General features: G+C 37.1%; 1 protein-coding gene across 1 annotated transcript in view; it reads right to left on the reverse strand.

Annotated features, from left to right (window-relative positions):
* The window catches only part of LOC110371604 (cadherin-related tumor suppressor), a 98,327-nt gene extending 87,080 nt beyond the window's left edge, over positions 1–11,247 (reverse strand). The window contains exon 1 of the mRNA XM_021327932.3: positions 5,679–11,247. Within this exon, the coding sequence (XP_021183607.3) occupies positions 5,679–10,832 (5,154 nt within the window). The 5' untranslated portion in view covers positions 10,833–11,247. The remainder of the gene's footprint in view (positions 1–5,678) is intronic.
* Between the last annotated feature and the right edge of the window lie 6,993 nt (positions 11,248–18,240).

An 18,240-nucleotide genomic window follows, 5' to 3' on the forward strand; every position in this document is an offset into this window, starting at 1 on the left:
CATTGCTTCAATAAATGAAACCAATTTGATGGAAAGATAAATAATTTTGTCCGCGTCCTATTTTTAAATACATAATTAACAAATGGTACTCACGGTATGTCACCTTGTCAATGAAAATTCTGTGTAAATTTAAATAACGAATATTCAACTAGAGATGTACCTACCTACAAATATATCCACTTGATAATCGAGAAAATTTTGTTTTCGCCTCTTTAACTCATTACTGATTCATTTCAAAACGAGTATCGGACCATAAAGTTTGACAAATTAAACACCTAAATGAGAAATGAGATATTTTATTATTTTACATATCTAGCTATTTATCAATATGTAGTCTTAATAAAAATAATTTAAGAAAAATACCTGCCTCAATCTGTATAATGTACTGTAATAGCACTAGCGAAGCAGAATGTTGTTTCAAAATAATCGTATACGGCGCCAATAATTAAAAAATATTATTTAGTAATTAATATAATTCATGTTAATAAACTAAACGTTCCGGTTATTATATCAACTACCTACACATAAAGATAATTTCTATCATCCTTGTATGGGAAGGTGGAATTTCATACAGATATTTAAAGTATCTGGGTCCCATAATTATCCATTAAGTGACAACTTTTTATTCAGTAACTATATGGAGCTAGTTAGATCTCTCTCCCGCGATTCCGCCTGCCGCAGTGACACACACCGATTTTCTATTTCTATCGCAATAAAAACTTACCCAACATGTGAACCATACTTGATAGCTTTATAATTTACTGCGCTATGTTTTATAAATAAACGCCTTAGCTGATAGCACTGAGAAATACCCAATGCTTGACATTCCTCGCACAGAACTGTGGTCCAAGAAAACTATAGTGCCTCTTCAACATAACTGATGAATAATGCTATTTTTTATCATATTAGTTTCAAACATTTTTAAATGTCCAACACTAAGTGGCAGTTAATCTTATTGAAATGTACATGATAAATCAATAATTACATCCGACAAAAAGTTTGAAACAATAAGTACATTAATTTCTTAGAATTCTAGTTATCCTTGAGAGTATCAATGACTGTATTTTATGTATGCAGTGAACAATAAATCAATGATGAAAGAATGTCTAGACGAGAATCGGGTTTAGAGCATATCTTCAATTTAAAAATATTTCAAGTCACTTTAATAACGAAGCTATCGAAAGCAATCAATACTAACTAAAAGGCTTGTAAATATAAAATGATGATTCAATTTGTCGGTTCACAACCTTTTATCTCATCTCGGGGAATATATTTTACATCTCCTTTTTAGTGGTTGTTTTCATCAGATTGATAATACTGATATAATGTTTCTTTACATAAAGTAAAATATTGTGATATTTCAATTAGTATAAACAAAAAATTAGCACTGACGAGGTGTCAGTGTTAACAGGAAACCGTTACGATAAAGTAATCATTTGTGTCAGAACACGTCCATAACTCTTGTATTTTATTGTTTGAACTAAAAACCTGTCGAACTTCTTATTCGTTACTAAATTTGATGATAATATACAACTATTTGGAGATTGCCTACGAATGTCTCATTTTATTTGCTCTTTCGTGGGTTGGTGTTGGAAATGTTAAGAGTAAACGCGAACAAGCAACTTTAAACCCAAAGCAAGATTTAAGAGCGTGATTCTGTTTTGTTTTGTATTTTAAGTAGGTACACTATAATCAAATAAAAAAATATTGTTTACCTACAAAACTCTTGATGTATATTCCATTTAAAACGAAGTCTTCTATTTAAAACCACGATGCGATGTATCGAATTTATCATTTTGAGTTAAGATTGCAGAATTAAGCAACTAGGGCTGTGTAAGTAATTTGATACCGAACTAAAGTTAAACCTCGCACGATTTCTCTGATTTACGCAACTTACTCAAATGGTACAGCGTAGGATTTCACTTAGGATACTGCGATTCCAGTCACGACTGACGTCTTTCGGCAACTTGTCAGTCAACGGTTATCTATCCGATTATACCAATATAATGGCAAATGCAGTCGTGTGACACGAGCTTTATAATTGGTTGATTATTGTCACTGCTAACTCATTAGTGTTTGGAGCACTGAGCTTGTTAAAGACATGTAAATCAGTGACTGTATCACGGATGGGAAATCGTTTACGCTTGTTTTATTGTAACTATATTTTATTGTTTTTAAAAGATAACTCATTCTATCATAAAAAGGAATTATTACTATATCTTGAACAAAAAATCCAGAAGCAAGTATTTCTTTAATACCAGTCAATAGTCAGAAGTAAAGACAAGCACGCGTGACGCGCATTTCACGTGCAAAGTTTGCAAATATTTGGCTACTGTGCACCTAAAAGGGTGCAACCATCAGTCATGTTGATTTGTAAAAGAAACCCAAAGAACGGAAATCACTTAATGCGTTTTAAAGATAAACAATACGTCTTGTTTATTTACCTTTGAAAAAGCAAGGTGAGTGATTTTTTCCCCAATGATAACGCTTTTAGGAGACGTGCCACCCAAACTCGTTATCAATTGCGCCTCGGAACGCATTTAGGCGGGGTAACAGGTTAAAATAAACGTTGATTTAACATTTAAAGTTTTCGTCCAATCGGCACGTTTGGCTGGCCACCAATAAATTCATTGATAAAAACCGAAACGCTAATAAGTTAAAAATGGTCGGACGCTAAATCGGCGACTCTGAGCAGCGCGCTGTCGAACGGAGTCATCGATTTTTGTGTCTTTACGGTTGAATGTCATTTCCGTTCTTATGTGGAAATTCGCGAGAAACTTTGTGACATCACACGACAATCTGTTGATAGTAAAGACAGAGCCTTGCGGCAGGGTTCATAGAACGTAGAACTACGTGAATCAACATACAATCACCGTTACGTATCATCAGCATTTCCTTGTTGATGCACTCCTCACATTAATTTGGAAACAGCTTGCAGCATATATTCCCACGAAGTCTTGTTCATGTATACAATTTACAACGCAAATGTTTAACTCTGCTATCTGCTTCGCATTTAGCATTCATATCTTCAATATTTATTAACTTCAGCCAGTTAAAAGAAGAATAAAGAAAGCATTACGCGAATGGGGGTTAAACGCACCGCGTAGACACAGGACTATTAGTATTGGCGTGAAATAATGAAAGCCATTTCACAGTATAACGTAACGTTGTACGTTCATTAAGGCGGGTGTCGATGGCCGAGCCGCCGGGTGCAAGTTGCATAAATCAGTCCCGGGAATGCAGCCCGGCGCCCTAATGCGCTTTCGGTGTCGGTTGATAGTCACCCCCCTCCCCTTCTTACCTGAAATCGTTCCTTTTCACACAATCATACCCCCCAATGATTTTATTGCCTCCACGATTAAAAATGCAATGATAATTGAGACTGAGTCAACTGAGCACGAACAGTTACAAAAACTGTGCATTCTGCGAATTTTGAGGCTACGAATGTTGAATACGAAAATGTTTTATATTCTAGGTGACTTGATGCACGGAGTAGATAAGACACAGATACATAAATTCTTTGGTGCTGGATAAGGTCAAGCATGCTGCATATCATATGAGATCGGTAACGCATGACTGATCCATCTGATGGTATTTTTTAACAAAACGCTTGGACTACGCAACTTTGTCTAAGACAAAAGATACAGTAATCGTTGGTTCACATCGTTACGCGATATAGCTTAATTAATTCAAATTTGTTGTCAACTGACCCGTAACGGTTTTGTAGACATGTTCGCATGTGAGCGCGACCGCACCTGACCGCCGCTGACCACTTTCCAGATTATAATCATAAAAATAATTAGGGTCGTTTTCTTAAACTTGACACGTTCAAGTTGATGCTTACGCAACGACAAAGTTTAAGCTCATTCATTTGAATGGATAATTACGATGTGCACACTTCAGGATTTTTGTATTTTATTGCAGTTGCAACCTGTACCTGTATTTTAGCAAATTATGTAAAAAAGAGGGTGGGGTATTTATTCTGAGAGGGTTTCAGATGAAAATAATTTGATATCCGGAAAGTGACAAGTGGGTACATTATTACGGAACATGTTATTCGGTTTGCGAGAAATAAATGGTCGTAACTATGCATATTTCTGATCTATCCTGCAATAAAGGGTTTTGATTATATTCTTATTTTCAATGTCAATAACATTATGTACCCGAGAATATCAGATATCAATAATATTTTTATATCCAGATATGTAATGCCTAATAAAGGCTCCAAGTCCTAATTGTATGTAAATCAGCAAGTTGCAATAACGAGATTCCGCATAATAAAATAAAATGCTGTTAAAAAGTACTGTTTTATGACAATATATTGAGTAGTAAATGCGACACTTCTCACTCGGCGACCAATCGCTTGCCGTCGATTAAGTAAGATATTCGATTCGTATATTCAAATAAGCAAGACTCGAGTTTTAATACGCTTTTATTATTTCTCCGATTCTTAAAGATTTTTCTGTACGAGGACATTTTGGACACCCGTTAAAGATAACGGCTCATGCACGCATAAAATAATTCCTCCAATTTAATGTGTGACTTGATGCCAAAATTATGTAATTATTTTTTAAATCTTCGTAAATAGAATAATTCGCATGCTGTGACATTTACGACGCCATGACAGGATTTTAGCATTGAATCACCCTGGAGTCACTGTTTTATTAGTCGTAAGAAACAACTTTATGACAACGCCATTACGTTCGCCGCCTGATAATATCTACTGAAGTGACTGCTAACCATATTATTCAGCCTTCAATCTAGTCCTACTACATTTTTTAAACGCCTTGTGTACTAAAATACACGTTTGTGTTTTATAAGTCTGAATGAATTTATTCAAATAAAATACTAACTATTATCTGTAACGAAGCTTTTATGCTTTTTTCAATCATGCAAGCAGTTTACATGCACTCATTTCATTATAATAAAAATAATGGTAAACTGGCCACACCCGCATGTCACAGGTTCAACGTTTTATTCGTCAAAAGGTGAGGAACGAAATCGTAATCGTAATGTGACGAGATCTTTTACGAGCACACGACCTGTTTTAGGTACTTTTTATTTCTCTCGCAAATAACTTGCAGTTTGGTCTTAAACTTCTGAGTCAAATGGTGTTTTTGAATTGAATTTTAAATTATTATTGAGGTGGATTTTGTTGAAAGAAACACACATTTTATAAAAAGTATGTAAACCATAAAAAAACTAACGTGCACAAAAAGTATTTACTAAATATATCTACCTAAAACTTTACTATAAAAAGGCGTAAGCACTAAGCATATTGAAAAATATAATAACTGATTATGAAATCAATAGCAATACAATTTGGATGATATTAATGAAATGATACGTGTAACAAACAAAACTCATGTTTCACGTATAGTTAATCTTTGGAAGGTTTCAGAACGAGTGTTCTGATATCGTTTGCGAGACGCGACTTATCGTAATTTAGAGCCCCCGATTAGACTGCGCCGGCCGACATACGCTAACGAGCATACATTTTTATTTATTTTCGTTTTAACAACAGTACGGTGCCGATGTTTTGTCTCTACCGGCGATTGTGCCAAGTTAATTGGATTGTTCGCTTTGAATTGTTAACTGTACAACAACGCTCAAAATCACTCGATACGACCATACAATCTGTCCAATTAATTATATTATTTTATTTATTTTCAACTTACCTTAGTCGTTGTTGTTTTTAGCGGCGTCCCAGATGAGACGGCGCATATCTCCACTTCGTAGCGGTCCACACCAGCTTCTCGATCCAGAGACACTGCCGTCGATAGTATTCCCAACGAAGAATCTATATCGAACAACCTGTCCACTTGTCTACCATCACCAGTCACGTTCACTATGTAATATTCTAAACCGGATTTATAGTTATTAGTCAAGTTTAACACTGCCGTACCCGCGGGTTCGTTTTCAGCCACGGATACCGACCCTACGTTTGTCCACATAACACCTTGCAGCTCTGTTCCACCCATGATGACGTTGAGGTAAGCTTCAGTACTTTTCTGTTCACTCAACACAGCCTCGTCCGTAGCTTTTATGACCAAATTCCAACGCGCCTCCGGTGTCGCAGGAGGATAACGTAAAGTCAATGCACCGTTACTTCGATGCAGATCGAATCCCTCGTTGCTACCGTGAATAAGCTTGTAAGTAACCAATCCATTTGTTCCTGAATCCAAGTCACGCGCTAATACGTTCATTATAAATATTCCACGACCAGCACTTCTTCCTAGCCTCTCGGTGTTGATCACGGCAGCGTTCATAGACACGAAAACTGGAGCATTGTCGTTAATATCCTCAACAATTACAGTAACTAATTTCTCAGCCGATAGCCGCGCCGATGGTGGTTCAGCTCTGTCATAAGCGACGACAGTTATTCTGAACGTGTCAATACTTTCTCTATCAATAGGCAATAAAGTATGTATGACCCCAGTGATGTTATTTATGGCAAAGTGCCGCTTGCTGTCATTAGGGTCTTGGTGCGTGATCGAATAATAAACTTTGCCGTTTAAGCCAGAATCTGGGTCTTCTGCGGTAACTGTCACTATTGGAGTATGCTTCGGAATACCTTCTCTTATCTGTCGCACAATAGCTGTATTGGTAAAGATGGGAGCGTTGTCATTTGCATCGATTACGTTTACAGTAAATAATATGCTCGATGATAAGCTCGGATTGCCGTTATCCGTGGCAGTTATATTCAAAACATACGAAGTTAAATCCTCATAATCCAACTGTTTGTGTAAAAACAATTCGCCTGAATAGCTGTCGATAAAAAAGGCATCTTTTCTATTACCCGACGTAATAGAGTACTGAAGTTCCTGATTGATGCCTAAGTCTGCATCCGTCGCATGAAATTGAATTATTTTCTTATTCACGGGTTCCGTTTCTAACACTGACACCTTCATTTGTGTTTGGGTAAATACGGGTGCATTGTCATTTTCATCCAACACGTCAACTGTGATTGTCGCTGTCGCAGATAACCGAATTGTCTGACCAGAATCATGGGCCATTATGGTAAGCTTATAGTGATCCTTTGTTTCACGATCCAAAGGCTTGTTAATAAGTAACTGACCAGTAGCTTCATCTAACGAAAACTTTCCTGAATCATCACCTCCAATCAGTTTATAGTAAATGTCACCATTCAGTCCTTCGTCAGCATCTGTCGAGTACACTCGCATAATAGAAGCTCCCACAGCGGCACCTTCGGATACCTCAACCTTATAGGGAGTTCGCGTAAAGACAGGCGGGTTGTCATTGACATCTGTTATGTAAATCGTTACTCTTACGGAATCAGACAATTTAACTTTACCGTTATCACTAACAGTGACAGTCAATGTAATGTAGTTTTGACCGGTATTTTGTGCCAAGCTCTCCCTGTCGAATGATTTTAACGTTTTAATGAAACCGTTTCTGGAATCAATACGGAAATCGTTTTGCGCGATTGGTAATGAAAACGTTAATTCAGCGTTGCGGCCAATATCCCTGTCTGTGGCTGTTAATTTTCCAACAAATGTATCGGGTGGTTCGTTCTCCTTTATTTTGAATATAAACGTGGTATTAGTAAATTGAGGGCTATTATCATTTTCATCCAGAACGTGAATAACGACTGGCACTTGAGATGATCTTACTGGTTTCCCGTGATCTGTTGCGATTATCGTTAATGAGTAGTAATCGCGTTCTTCCCTGTCCAATAAGCTTTTTACATATAAATAACCATCTGGGAATACTCCGAACTTCCCATCAGTATTTCCTTCTGCGATATAGTAAGAAATTCTTCCACTGGGACCCAGATCAGCATCCGATGCAGATATAGCGAAGAATCGTGTGTTTACCAACGTGGATTCCAGCAGTGAAGTTTCGTAGGAAGTATGGTCGAATACAGGGGTATGATCATTGACGTCATCAATAACTACTGATATGGAATGCTTTGCCGCTAGTGCTGGACTTCCATTATCTGTTGCCGTTACCTCGATAAAAATTACGGTGCCTGGCTCACTGGATATCGGTTTATTTAAATAAATTACTCCTGTTGTTTCAGATATCCTAAAGTTGTTTTCAGGATTGTAGCTCAGGGTGTAAAATATCGTTCTGTTAGAGCCAGAATCACGGTCGGTAGCTCTTGCAAAATATACCTCTTGCCCAACTGCCATGTTTTCAGGAATATGAATTTCGTCTTTATCTTCTATAAATATAGGATAGTTGTCATTAACATCTAGCACTGAAATGTTAACTGTAGTAAATCCGAACGCTACTCCGGTCTTTGCCATAACTTTTAAATGATATGTCATCTTATCTTCACGGTCAACATTAGAATCGGTGATTATGACGCCTGTTTTTTCATCCATTTTGAAAACATGTTTTGGATCACCTTCCAAGATGTAATATGATATTGTGTCACTGGATATTCTAGCATTTACTTTTCCTACAAAACGTCCAATTTCTGCTTTTGAGGTACCTTCATCTTCGAGAATCTTGAAAGTGTAACCGTTGTAACCATCAAATTGAAGATTTTTGCGTTGAGATGTCTTAACAATTTCTACTATAGCGTCTTCGAATGCTCGTCTATTTCCTTTATCTTTACAGGATATTTTCAAGGTATAAACTGTCTCTGGAGCTTTCCTAAAATCTTTCTGCAAAACAATATTTCCTGTCCATGGCTCTATATCGAAATACCCGTCTCCGCCACTTTCAAGTCTGTACATGATTCGGGCATTTTCACCTTCATCTAAATCCATTGCTTTTACTTGTAAAACATTTGTTCCAACTGGCATTTCCTCGTTGATACTTTCAATATATCTTTGTGGATAAAACATGGGATCGTTATCGTTTACATCTAGAACTTTTAGTAATATTGTTGCCGTGGAAGATTGAGGAGGAAAGCCTTGATCTTTTGCAAGCACTTGAATTTCATACAATGGTATTCTTTCTCTGTCTAATTCAATTGTTGTGCTAAGTTGTCCCGTTATAGGGTCCAATGTGAAAGTGTTAGGATATTTTCTCTCTATACTTGATGGCAAATAATAAGATACAGAACCATTAGTTCCCTGGTCATAATCAGATGCAGTGAGAATTAATATTTCCTTTTGTGGCTTTATATTTTCATGCAAAGTGGCATTGATTTGTGGCTGTGAAAAGGTTGGTGCTTCATCATTTTCATCTAATATGGTAATTTTTAGTCTAGTGTATGCCCATTTAGGATTAGGACCGCCATCTCTAGCTGAAACGTTCAGTTCAACAGTTCCTTGAATCTCACGGTCTAACATTGACTTTGTTGTAACTAAACCGGTCAAGTGGTCGATGGTAAACCACTGCTGTTGATTTCCATCATAGAAATCATAGAATATCTCAGCATTCACCCCTGTATCCTCATCAGTAGCTGTTATACTGGCCACATAAGATCCTGAAGGTGCAAGTTCCGTCAGTACAGTGGAATATTCAGACTTTTCAAATACAGGTTCGTGGTCATTAACATCATTAACGTGAATAACTAAAAATGAGGTAGCTGTACGTGGAGGAGATCCTCTATCAGTAGCAACAACAGTCAAATTATACTTGCTAATTTCTTCCCTGTCTAAAACACCATTTACATGTACTATATACACACTGGACGAATTTTCCAAACGAAAATGGTTAAGCTCGTTACCTGCAACTATGCTTATACTAGTAATACCATTCAAACCTGCATCTAAATCAGTTACAGTAATGGCTGCTACAAGAGAACCGTTTTTGGCATTTTCATCTACAGTAGCGAAGTTCGCTGTCGAAGGAACATACGTGAACGTTATTACAGGATCATGGTCATTGGCATCTATGAGATTGACAGTAACGTAGGTCCGCGCATCTTGACGAGGCACGCCATGATCTTTAGCAATAACAGTGAGAACGCAAGTCATATTGCAAGTAGTGTTACTACAATACTTAGGACAATTTAGCTTCTTCGTAGTCGTGATTACGCCGGACTCCGGATCCACTGCAAATTGTCTCTCGGTATCGGTCACTTCGTAAGTTATTTTACTATTATCACCTAAGTCACTATCCGTGGCTGTCACTTTTAGAACTGTAGTTCCCGGTGGTACACTCTCATTCAAAGACACTGAAAAGTCACTTTGATCGAATATTGGAGGATTATCGTTAACGTCTAAAATAGATACATTCACTTGTAGATACCCGTATTTCGGTGGATTACCACCATCACGTGCTGATATGTTCAGGATATAAAAGTCGGTGGTTTCCCGATCCAACTTTCCCGTTGTCTCTAGGTGTAAATAAGAAGTTTGACCGCTTGGATTTACGGTGACATTCAACCTAAACTTCCCCTCGGTATCACCATCTACTATTCTATAATCATTCGTGATACCATTTTCTCCTAAATCCATATCGGTGGCAGCATCGAGCAATAACTTAGTCCCGGCCGCGGCACTCTCGGAAAACGCAACCGCTATACTCGGTTCGGGGAATTCTGGATAATTGTCATTCACATCGGTCACCCGCAATCGCACTTCTATCGGATAAGTTGGTTGACTCGACAACACAACAAACGCATAACGGTCTACCGCTTCCCTATCGAGAACCAAGTTGGTTTTGATCTCACCAGACACCGGGTCTAGGACGAATTCCTTGGGAGGTTCATTGAAGCGGTAAGTAAACCCAGGTTTAGTGGGAATCCTGCCAACGATAGTGCCGACGGGCTGGTCTTCGGGCACGCGAAGGTCGACGCCGGTGTCGACGGCGCGGGACTGCATCTGCTCTGCGGCGGCGCTGACGCCCGCGCCCAGGAGCGCCGCCAGCGCGACCAGCGCCACGTGCCATCGCCCCATCCTCGTCATGACACCGACAAAAACATCGCAGGGTTGTTCTTCGTCAGGGAAAGTTGACGCGCGCCGGGAGCGGTCGCTGTGTCCCGTTCGCGCAGACTCGCGCGCTCGCTCTCGTCAGGTATGCAGCATGGCCGCGACGACCTGCGCGCGCACGAATATCTCACGGAGAGTGCGACCCGCCGCCTACGCCGTCACATTCATTCGTAAACACGTGACAAAACACTATCTACGGCCGTCTCACACTTCAGTCCCGATGTGCACTAAACAAGACTTCAACTACGATAGTCACCCGAAAACACGCAACACACTTTGAAAGCACTTTTCAGTTATGTTTTTGTTATGTTTGACAAGTGTAGAACGCGAAGTATGCGGCATGCGGGCGGCGTCGCAGTCGGCGCGGCACTGGCAGGCGGAGGCCTCGCTGCCGGCGCGCGCCCCTCCCCCGTCGCAGCGAACCTCCCCCGCAGCTTTGAAAGCTCTCGGCTGTAGCTGCGTGATGATGATGCCGAGATAATGGACGTCGAAGGATTCTACTATTTATTGTTCGATACGAGTCACTTTACCATTCCAAGAAAGCTTACGAGTGCATAGGTAGGCATGAATATAGTTATTTAATACTAAAACTGGTTTGAAATATTCTTAATCCGTACTTATTTATTATAAACAACTGCATTAGGACCAAACCCTTTCCAAACACACTTAAAATAATCTTAATGGATCAGTTGGAAACCTAACTACATTAAAATACCTAACAATTTATGTGAAAAACATAAAGTCGCCTAATGCTTATGCAGGCCCTAATTCGTATTTGTTATCAAATGATTGTGACCGAAATATATCTGAGATGGAATACATAAAAGTTGTAGAGATATGTATTGGCACGGTTTGTGGCAACAATTAACGTGCGTTGATGTCTATTATATGAGGCTGCGGGCGCGTGCGCTCGCGCGTCTAACAGCTGTGCATGTAACAGTTAGTTCCGTGTCAAGTTGACACAATGCTTGTTTAATTGCTACGATATTTATTTAATTGTCGCGTTTACTGTTCACTGCAGTGCGAACAGAATAGAAAATCATTAAGATCTACTCTGCCTGTGCGTTACCCAAGAACAATAAATATAAATTAGGTGCAAAATCTGCAGAATAATGTCTAGATTTATTTCATTCATAATACTGTTATAAACTGTCACAGTTATGCTATTCTGAGATATAATATGTAATTCTGCTGGATTCTGATATAAGCGGTATATTATTTTTATGCCTCTAATGTTTACCTCTATATTTCTTTTAATACCGTTTGTTTTAAGTTTTTTTACATAAGTTTACCAAAATGATATAAATCAATCCTGATAATGAATCAGTAAGAGCAACGGTAGAAAACAGATGATCTGTCACAGGCATTAATTAAAGGTACCTAATATTCTTTCCTTATTTATTTTATTAATTGTTTCCTTCAGATCACAATCTTTATGATGGTAATTAAAAAAAGGTACTTTTTAGTCTCGCTTTTTTGCCATTTTCTATGCTATTTTATCAAGCCTCAAGTACAATTCGCATAATTTAATTTAATTCATAATTAAATTAGAATACAATATAACATGAGAATATTATATGTAATACTCCCAAAAAAGCTTAAATTATTAAACACGTAAAAACTGCATAGTAGTTTGAAATCATGCGTACATTCTGTTCAAAAGCTCTTTCAAAGTTTAGGAACAGTCATAAGCATCCATCTATCGGATGCTACAGGAATCTCGCGCCATAGACTGGCACCGTTTGGAAAGCTCGCTTACAAACCAGAGTGAGCTTTTACTGTAAGCTTTCGCTTTGACTAAAGATGGCGCTGGATGCGTTGGTTTCTTTAAAAATATAATCAGTTTTATTTAGAGCGTTCATTACATTTAAAACAATGAAGAAACTGCTACGGTTCATGTGTCAAATTGATATGGTCTATTTTACGTTTGAATATTTTACTAAGGTTAAGTCCCATATTTAATAAATTAAATATGATAGAGGTGATAAAAATATGGATTCGAATATGTTTGGTAGTTTTAATACTGTATCCTTAGGAATTAAAACACGGAGTAAAGTTAATAGTTGAAAACGTGTTTATTCATTAGAGGGACAGAGGTCTAAAAACGACCATTTAGCTTCCTTCCACACGTAAACTAAACAAGCTTTATACATAGGAAAAGTGTATAAAAGGCTTTCAAAGCGAAAGCGTTTCATCCTTACCAAGGACCGGAGCTTTCACACTATTGGATGGTGCTTAACATAGATGGCAGCACTAGATCAGTTGTTCATGAAAATTACTGATAACAATTTTTCTCTGATGTTAAAAATATACCACAATCATATTTCATTAATCACCTATTTTCATACTAACAAAACATAGGTACATTAATAGATATTTCTTTATACGATTATTATAAGACGTTAATATTTTTCCTTCTTGTAATTTCTATCTGAAGGAAGTTTTTCCAGCCAGTTCGATACGGCGAGGGGTGGCCGGGTACAATAGAGGGATGAGGTCCCCGCCTCCACGGAATGACAATAATTGCGTCTACGTCTAACGATCGACGGCATTCTATTTATAAATTGCATTTTATAGTACTTATACTTACTTATACTTTAGGCTATGTCTGGCTCAAACTGTTTTGTCGATAGTGCTTAAATTAAGAGCTATTTCTGAAACGTTTTAGGACTCAAATTAGATGACGTCAGTTTTATATTAATATAGGCTTCTATTTGCTTAGTTTACATATAGAAATCTGGCCTAGTTTAAGCTGTCCAAGCGCAATAGTGTTGTCTGTTTTCATATCGGTTTTGCATATCGATATTCCATTTAATTTTACTTAGCTCCTACGTAGGGTATGCATCGATATAATAGTTTCATGGCTGTAAACTAATTAGGTCAGGAAGGTCAAGCGCAGCAGCTGTGTGCTAGATATTATTTTTTGTATATTAAAAATATTCTAGAGAATAAAATAGTCATTGTCAATGTCACTTGTATTAATATTTAGTGATAAAATAATTGTATCAAATGGAATATAAATGTCGATGAATTATAGGTATTAATGTTATTACTCTGCCTTTTTTGTCGACTATTTTTTATTGTTTATCATATCGCCGATAATACCAAAGTTGCGTCTAAAAATAAACATTTTTCACAAAGAAGGCGCAATTTCATAAGAACATTCCAGTTTATCAAAGACATGAAAATAACAACAGATACACACATTGCTCCTCAAAAGACTCGTTAGTTTGTTACTCTTCATTCAAAGAACGAGATCACGCATTCATGTAACTATACCATTCAACATTGCAGAGATATGTAATCAGAATATACTAACGGCTACAAAGGTAGCAGGGTTTTCGGCAGTCTAAAAATAGCAGTGTTCTATACCTAGGTACTTTTCTGTAGGCACTTGTTGCATGAAAGTTTGACGTCACACCCCCCCTCCCTTTTGTGCGCTAGTGCCGGGGGGGGACCGCGCCTCCTAGGGAGGAGCTGCTGACGTAAGCACTTACATTCATGAATGGATTGAAGCCCAAGCCCGCTATGGCTTGATTAGTACCCATACGTGAGTTGTATTGATTATACTACATGTTCATAACAAAGTGAGCTTTCAACTGCTTTATTTGTGGGTAGAATGTTAATGATCTTTTTTATGTAGGTCGTAAAATGCTTAGATATTTATAGACAAATTAACTTGTATTGGTCTACAATTGTATCGTAACAGTTGATTAGTATTTCAGAAAGTGAAACAACAGTACACCTGAGTAATTTTCACCAGATATGTAATGCCATACAAATGTTTCATAATATAGTAATATTCAATTCATCAAGTTCAAATGTACTATTGTACATAGATAGCTACTTCGTCGAGCAATTTCCACGAAAGAACATATTCCTAAGTATTGTACAATACCAATGTTGCCACGGACGAACTAATTAGAAACTTAGGCAAACCCACGTTCCGCCCACAGCCGATCAAAAGGAACTTGCGGTAATCTTCCAAGCTATATAACTTTTAATCTTTCAGTAAAAGTTCGTATTGAAAATGAATCTCTTGATATCAAATTAATAAACTGATCATTATCGGTCTTACCTTAAACCGCGATGATCACTTTGTTTATTTAATGCTTCTTGCACATAATGTACAATGGCGGACTTAACGCCTCAGGCGTTCTCTTCCAGTCTAACTTTGAGTGGCGGAGAGAAAGCTGATAGGTACAAAAAAAATAGGAAAATATAGTATGAAGATACAGTGTGCTTTAATCTAGTTTAAAGGTAAAATTAAGTCTAGCCTACCGATCTGGTTGACGTCAAAACAATGACAGTTTATTAATCTAGGACATAGAGAAAAACAGGCCGTACGCAGTTACTTCCATCCTGTTCTAGTTCGAAAGTGGATCAAGGAAACAGCCCGGCTGCACTGTAGAAGTCTAGATAAACTATAGGCTGAATACCTACCTATCAGTATGTAGTGCAGCTTTATCGATTTATGACCTACTTCAGTACTTTGCTCTGGTTACCTTTAGGACAAACCTATGCATTGCATATGAATGAATAATTTACGTACTTTGCTCGGGAATAATGTAATTTGAAGCCGCACTCGACGATGTTAGGCTCATTATATAGCCTTTTTTGGGAGGAAGTTTGTTTTTTTCTCCTTTGTAGATACACTTCAAGTAGTTACGAAGTGAGTGAATGTAATGTACCTTTGTTAGCTGGAAATCCCATAGATAGACCATAAGTATGATGCTGATGCTTTTCGAAGACTGTAAACCAAATGCTATTAGCTAGACCCCATAGGTAGACCATAGTGTAAAGCTGATGGTTTTTGAAGAGAGTAAACTATTTAGTTCACTCTCTTCAAAAACCATGCCATGCCATGCCTTTATTAGATTAAGAGATCCTAACTGCTGATGCTTTTGACGAACATTCAAAACAGTACTGCGTGCTATTTCACCCCTATAAACGCTCTATAAATAGATGCATAGATATTATGACCTTTGCTTGTTGACACGGCGTGGGCGTCACACGGCTCTGCAGAGGCATCGCGTGGGAAGCAGCATCCCCCTAGCTTGCAATACGTATGAAGGTAATGCTGCAAAATTTTGTAGTACATAAATACTCATTCAGTACATTTTTGTACCTTATGACGCGTCAGAACGCTTTGACGCACCTATGGAACTTTCGCGGATATTATTGTGAAAGAGGACAAGTTTGTGTGTTATACAAAATATGGTTCATTTTAATTGATAGGTACTTGATGTTGATTGTTGTCAATAGGATGAAGCATATTTTGGAAGAAACTTAAGTCAGTACAGAGTATTTTAAAGTCTTTTACTCAATTTAAGTGAATACAACGGTTGGGTTTTACGCTCATATTCATTTTATGGATACGAGCGTTCAGTTTCTTATCTGTGGTTTTTTATGTTAATATATACATTTTTCGAGATGAGTTCATGATAAGGTTATCAATACGAAATCTGAATGCATAATTTGCATATGTACATGAAAAAACCAAGTTATTTCAAACTAGCTGGTGCCCGCGACTTCGTCTGCGCAGGTTTAGTATTTCGAACAATATGTTTACAAATTGTAGCCTATGTGTTATTCTGATGTATAAGCTATATTACTGTAAAGTTTCATTAAAATCCATTCAGTAGTTTTTGCGTGAAAGAGTAACAAACATCCATACATCCATACATACAAACTTAATTAATTAAAATTAATAACTATACTACAATTTATTTAACAACACACTGAATTGTCTGCGCAAACAGACTGACGTACAGTTTTCAGGCAGCGAGCCAACATTTCCCGACGGTCATTTGTTTGTGGGCCAAACGCCATGTCTACTACGCTTACCATTCATATAATACGACAAATACTACATTTATTGTAAACAGGCGTATATATTGATTATAAAACTCACCTCATTTTAAAGCTTTTATAACGCCTCAAAAGTTACGGGAATAGGAAAGCCGTTTTCAGGGAAAAAAGCTTAGTTTTGAACAATTCCCTATAAAACGCGATTTTTCATTTAATTGTGGTTCATTTTCAGTGTCAATATAATATCTACAATACTGAAAAAATCTACTTAGAAACAACAGGGCTTTGTATGACGTAACAATGTTTTCGTCGAATTGCATAATTCCATTTTATGTGATCAATTAATTGGATAGAACCTTAATTGGTTTTTCGTTTCACTAACCACGTTGTGTGTTCACTTCCAAGAAATAGCAGACCACCTTTATATACAAATATAAGTATAGTATAGATGAACACTTATCGACTTAAAAGCGAAGTATTTTCAGCTACAACTTGTATAAGCAATTTCTATTTTAAACCTGACTGACTAGAATTATGAATAAAGTCGAAGTCCGATAATATTTCATTGGTATTCTTTATGTACCAGCCGTTTCTATAAATAGCAGCAGCTACCCCGACTTGCAGAAAAGGATGGCCCTATTTGTAATACTCGTGCTGAAAAGAGATGGGTGTCTACCTGAGAAACTCCACTTCATGTCTTTCATGGAATTTTATTTCGCGAGTATTACTTTCCTTTATGACAAATATTTTCCTATATACGCGAGTATGTCATGTGATGTTGGAAATTATTCTGATTTATTTTTATTACGGTAGAAAATTCAATCAATTGTAGTAGATTTTTATGAAGACTTTTTATGGAACAAGATGTTATACTGAAATTGTCTCTGACAAATGTGATGTGACTAAAGAATAATTAATTATCATTTTTTCTTACCTGGAAATACTCAAAGTCTTTCTGTACGTAGAATGGTTAAGCTGTATTTAAAGTAAAGTAGCCTTTCAGTGTTCGGCACATACCTAATGATGTGCAATAAGCAAACATATACTCAATAATGGATCTAAATCGCTTAATCGCTATATTTATTGAATTCAAAGAAACACGTTATTAATCAAGCAGACATTACGCTAATTATTTTATTATGTTGCACTATTAATCACAAAATACATAATTCTACGAACTCATTTATCGTAGGACACATACATTGAAATCTGTGGGCGATTGAAGCCATTTCCAAGAAAAGGTTGGAATACTTTTAACAAAGAGATTTTGGATTTTGTTTTATTAGTACTGAACTGAACATAAAACATATTTTCTAATAGTAAAATAAACTGCAAATAAAAATAGTTTACATGTTTTAGAATATATTCACTTGAGTCGAGAGATATTAAATTCATATTTGTACTCATTGTACATATACACGTTCATCCTCTTCCACGTGTGACCTTTTCACAAATATAAGATTTTCTTTCAAACTCCTACTTCCTTATATATATGTTACTTTACTGTAAGGTGACTTATTAAGGAAAGTGGGCAGTAAACCTTAACATATTTACGGTGAGTTGCCCAATTTCT

Source organism: Helicoverpa armigera, chromosome 13 (genome assembly GCF_030705265.1).
Source record: "Helicoverpa armigera isolate CAAS_96S chromosome 13, ASM3070526v1, whole genome shotgun sequence".
Classification (NCBI taxonomy): Eukaryota; Metazoa; Arthropoda; class Insecta; order Lepidoptera; family Noctuidae; genus Helicoverpa; species Helicoverpa armigera.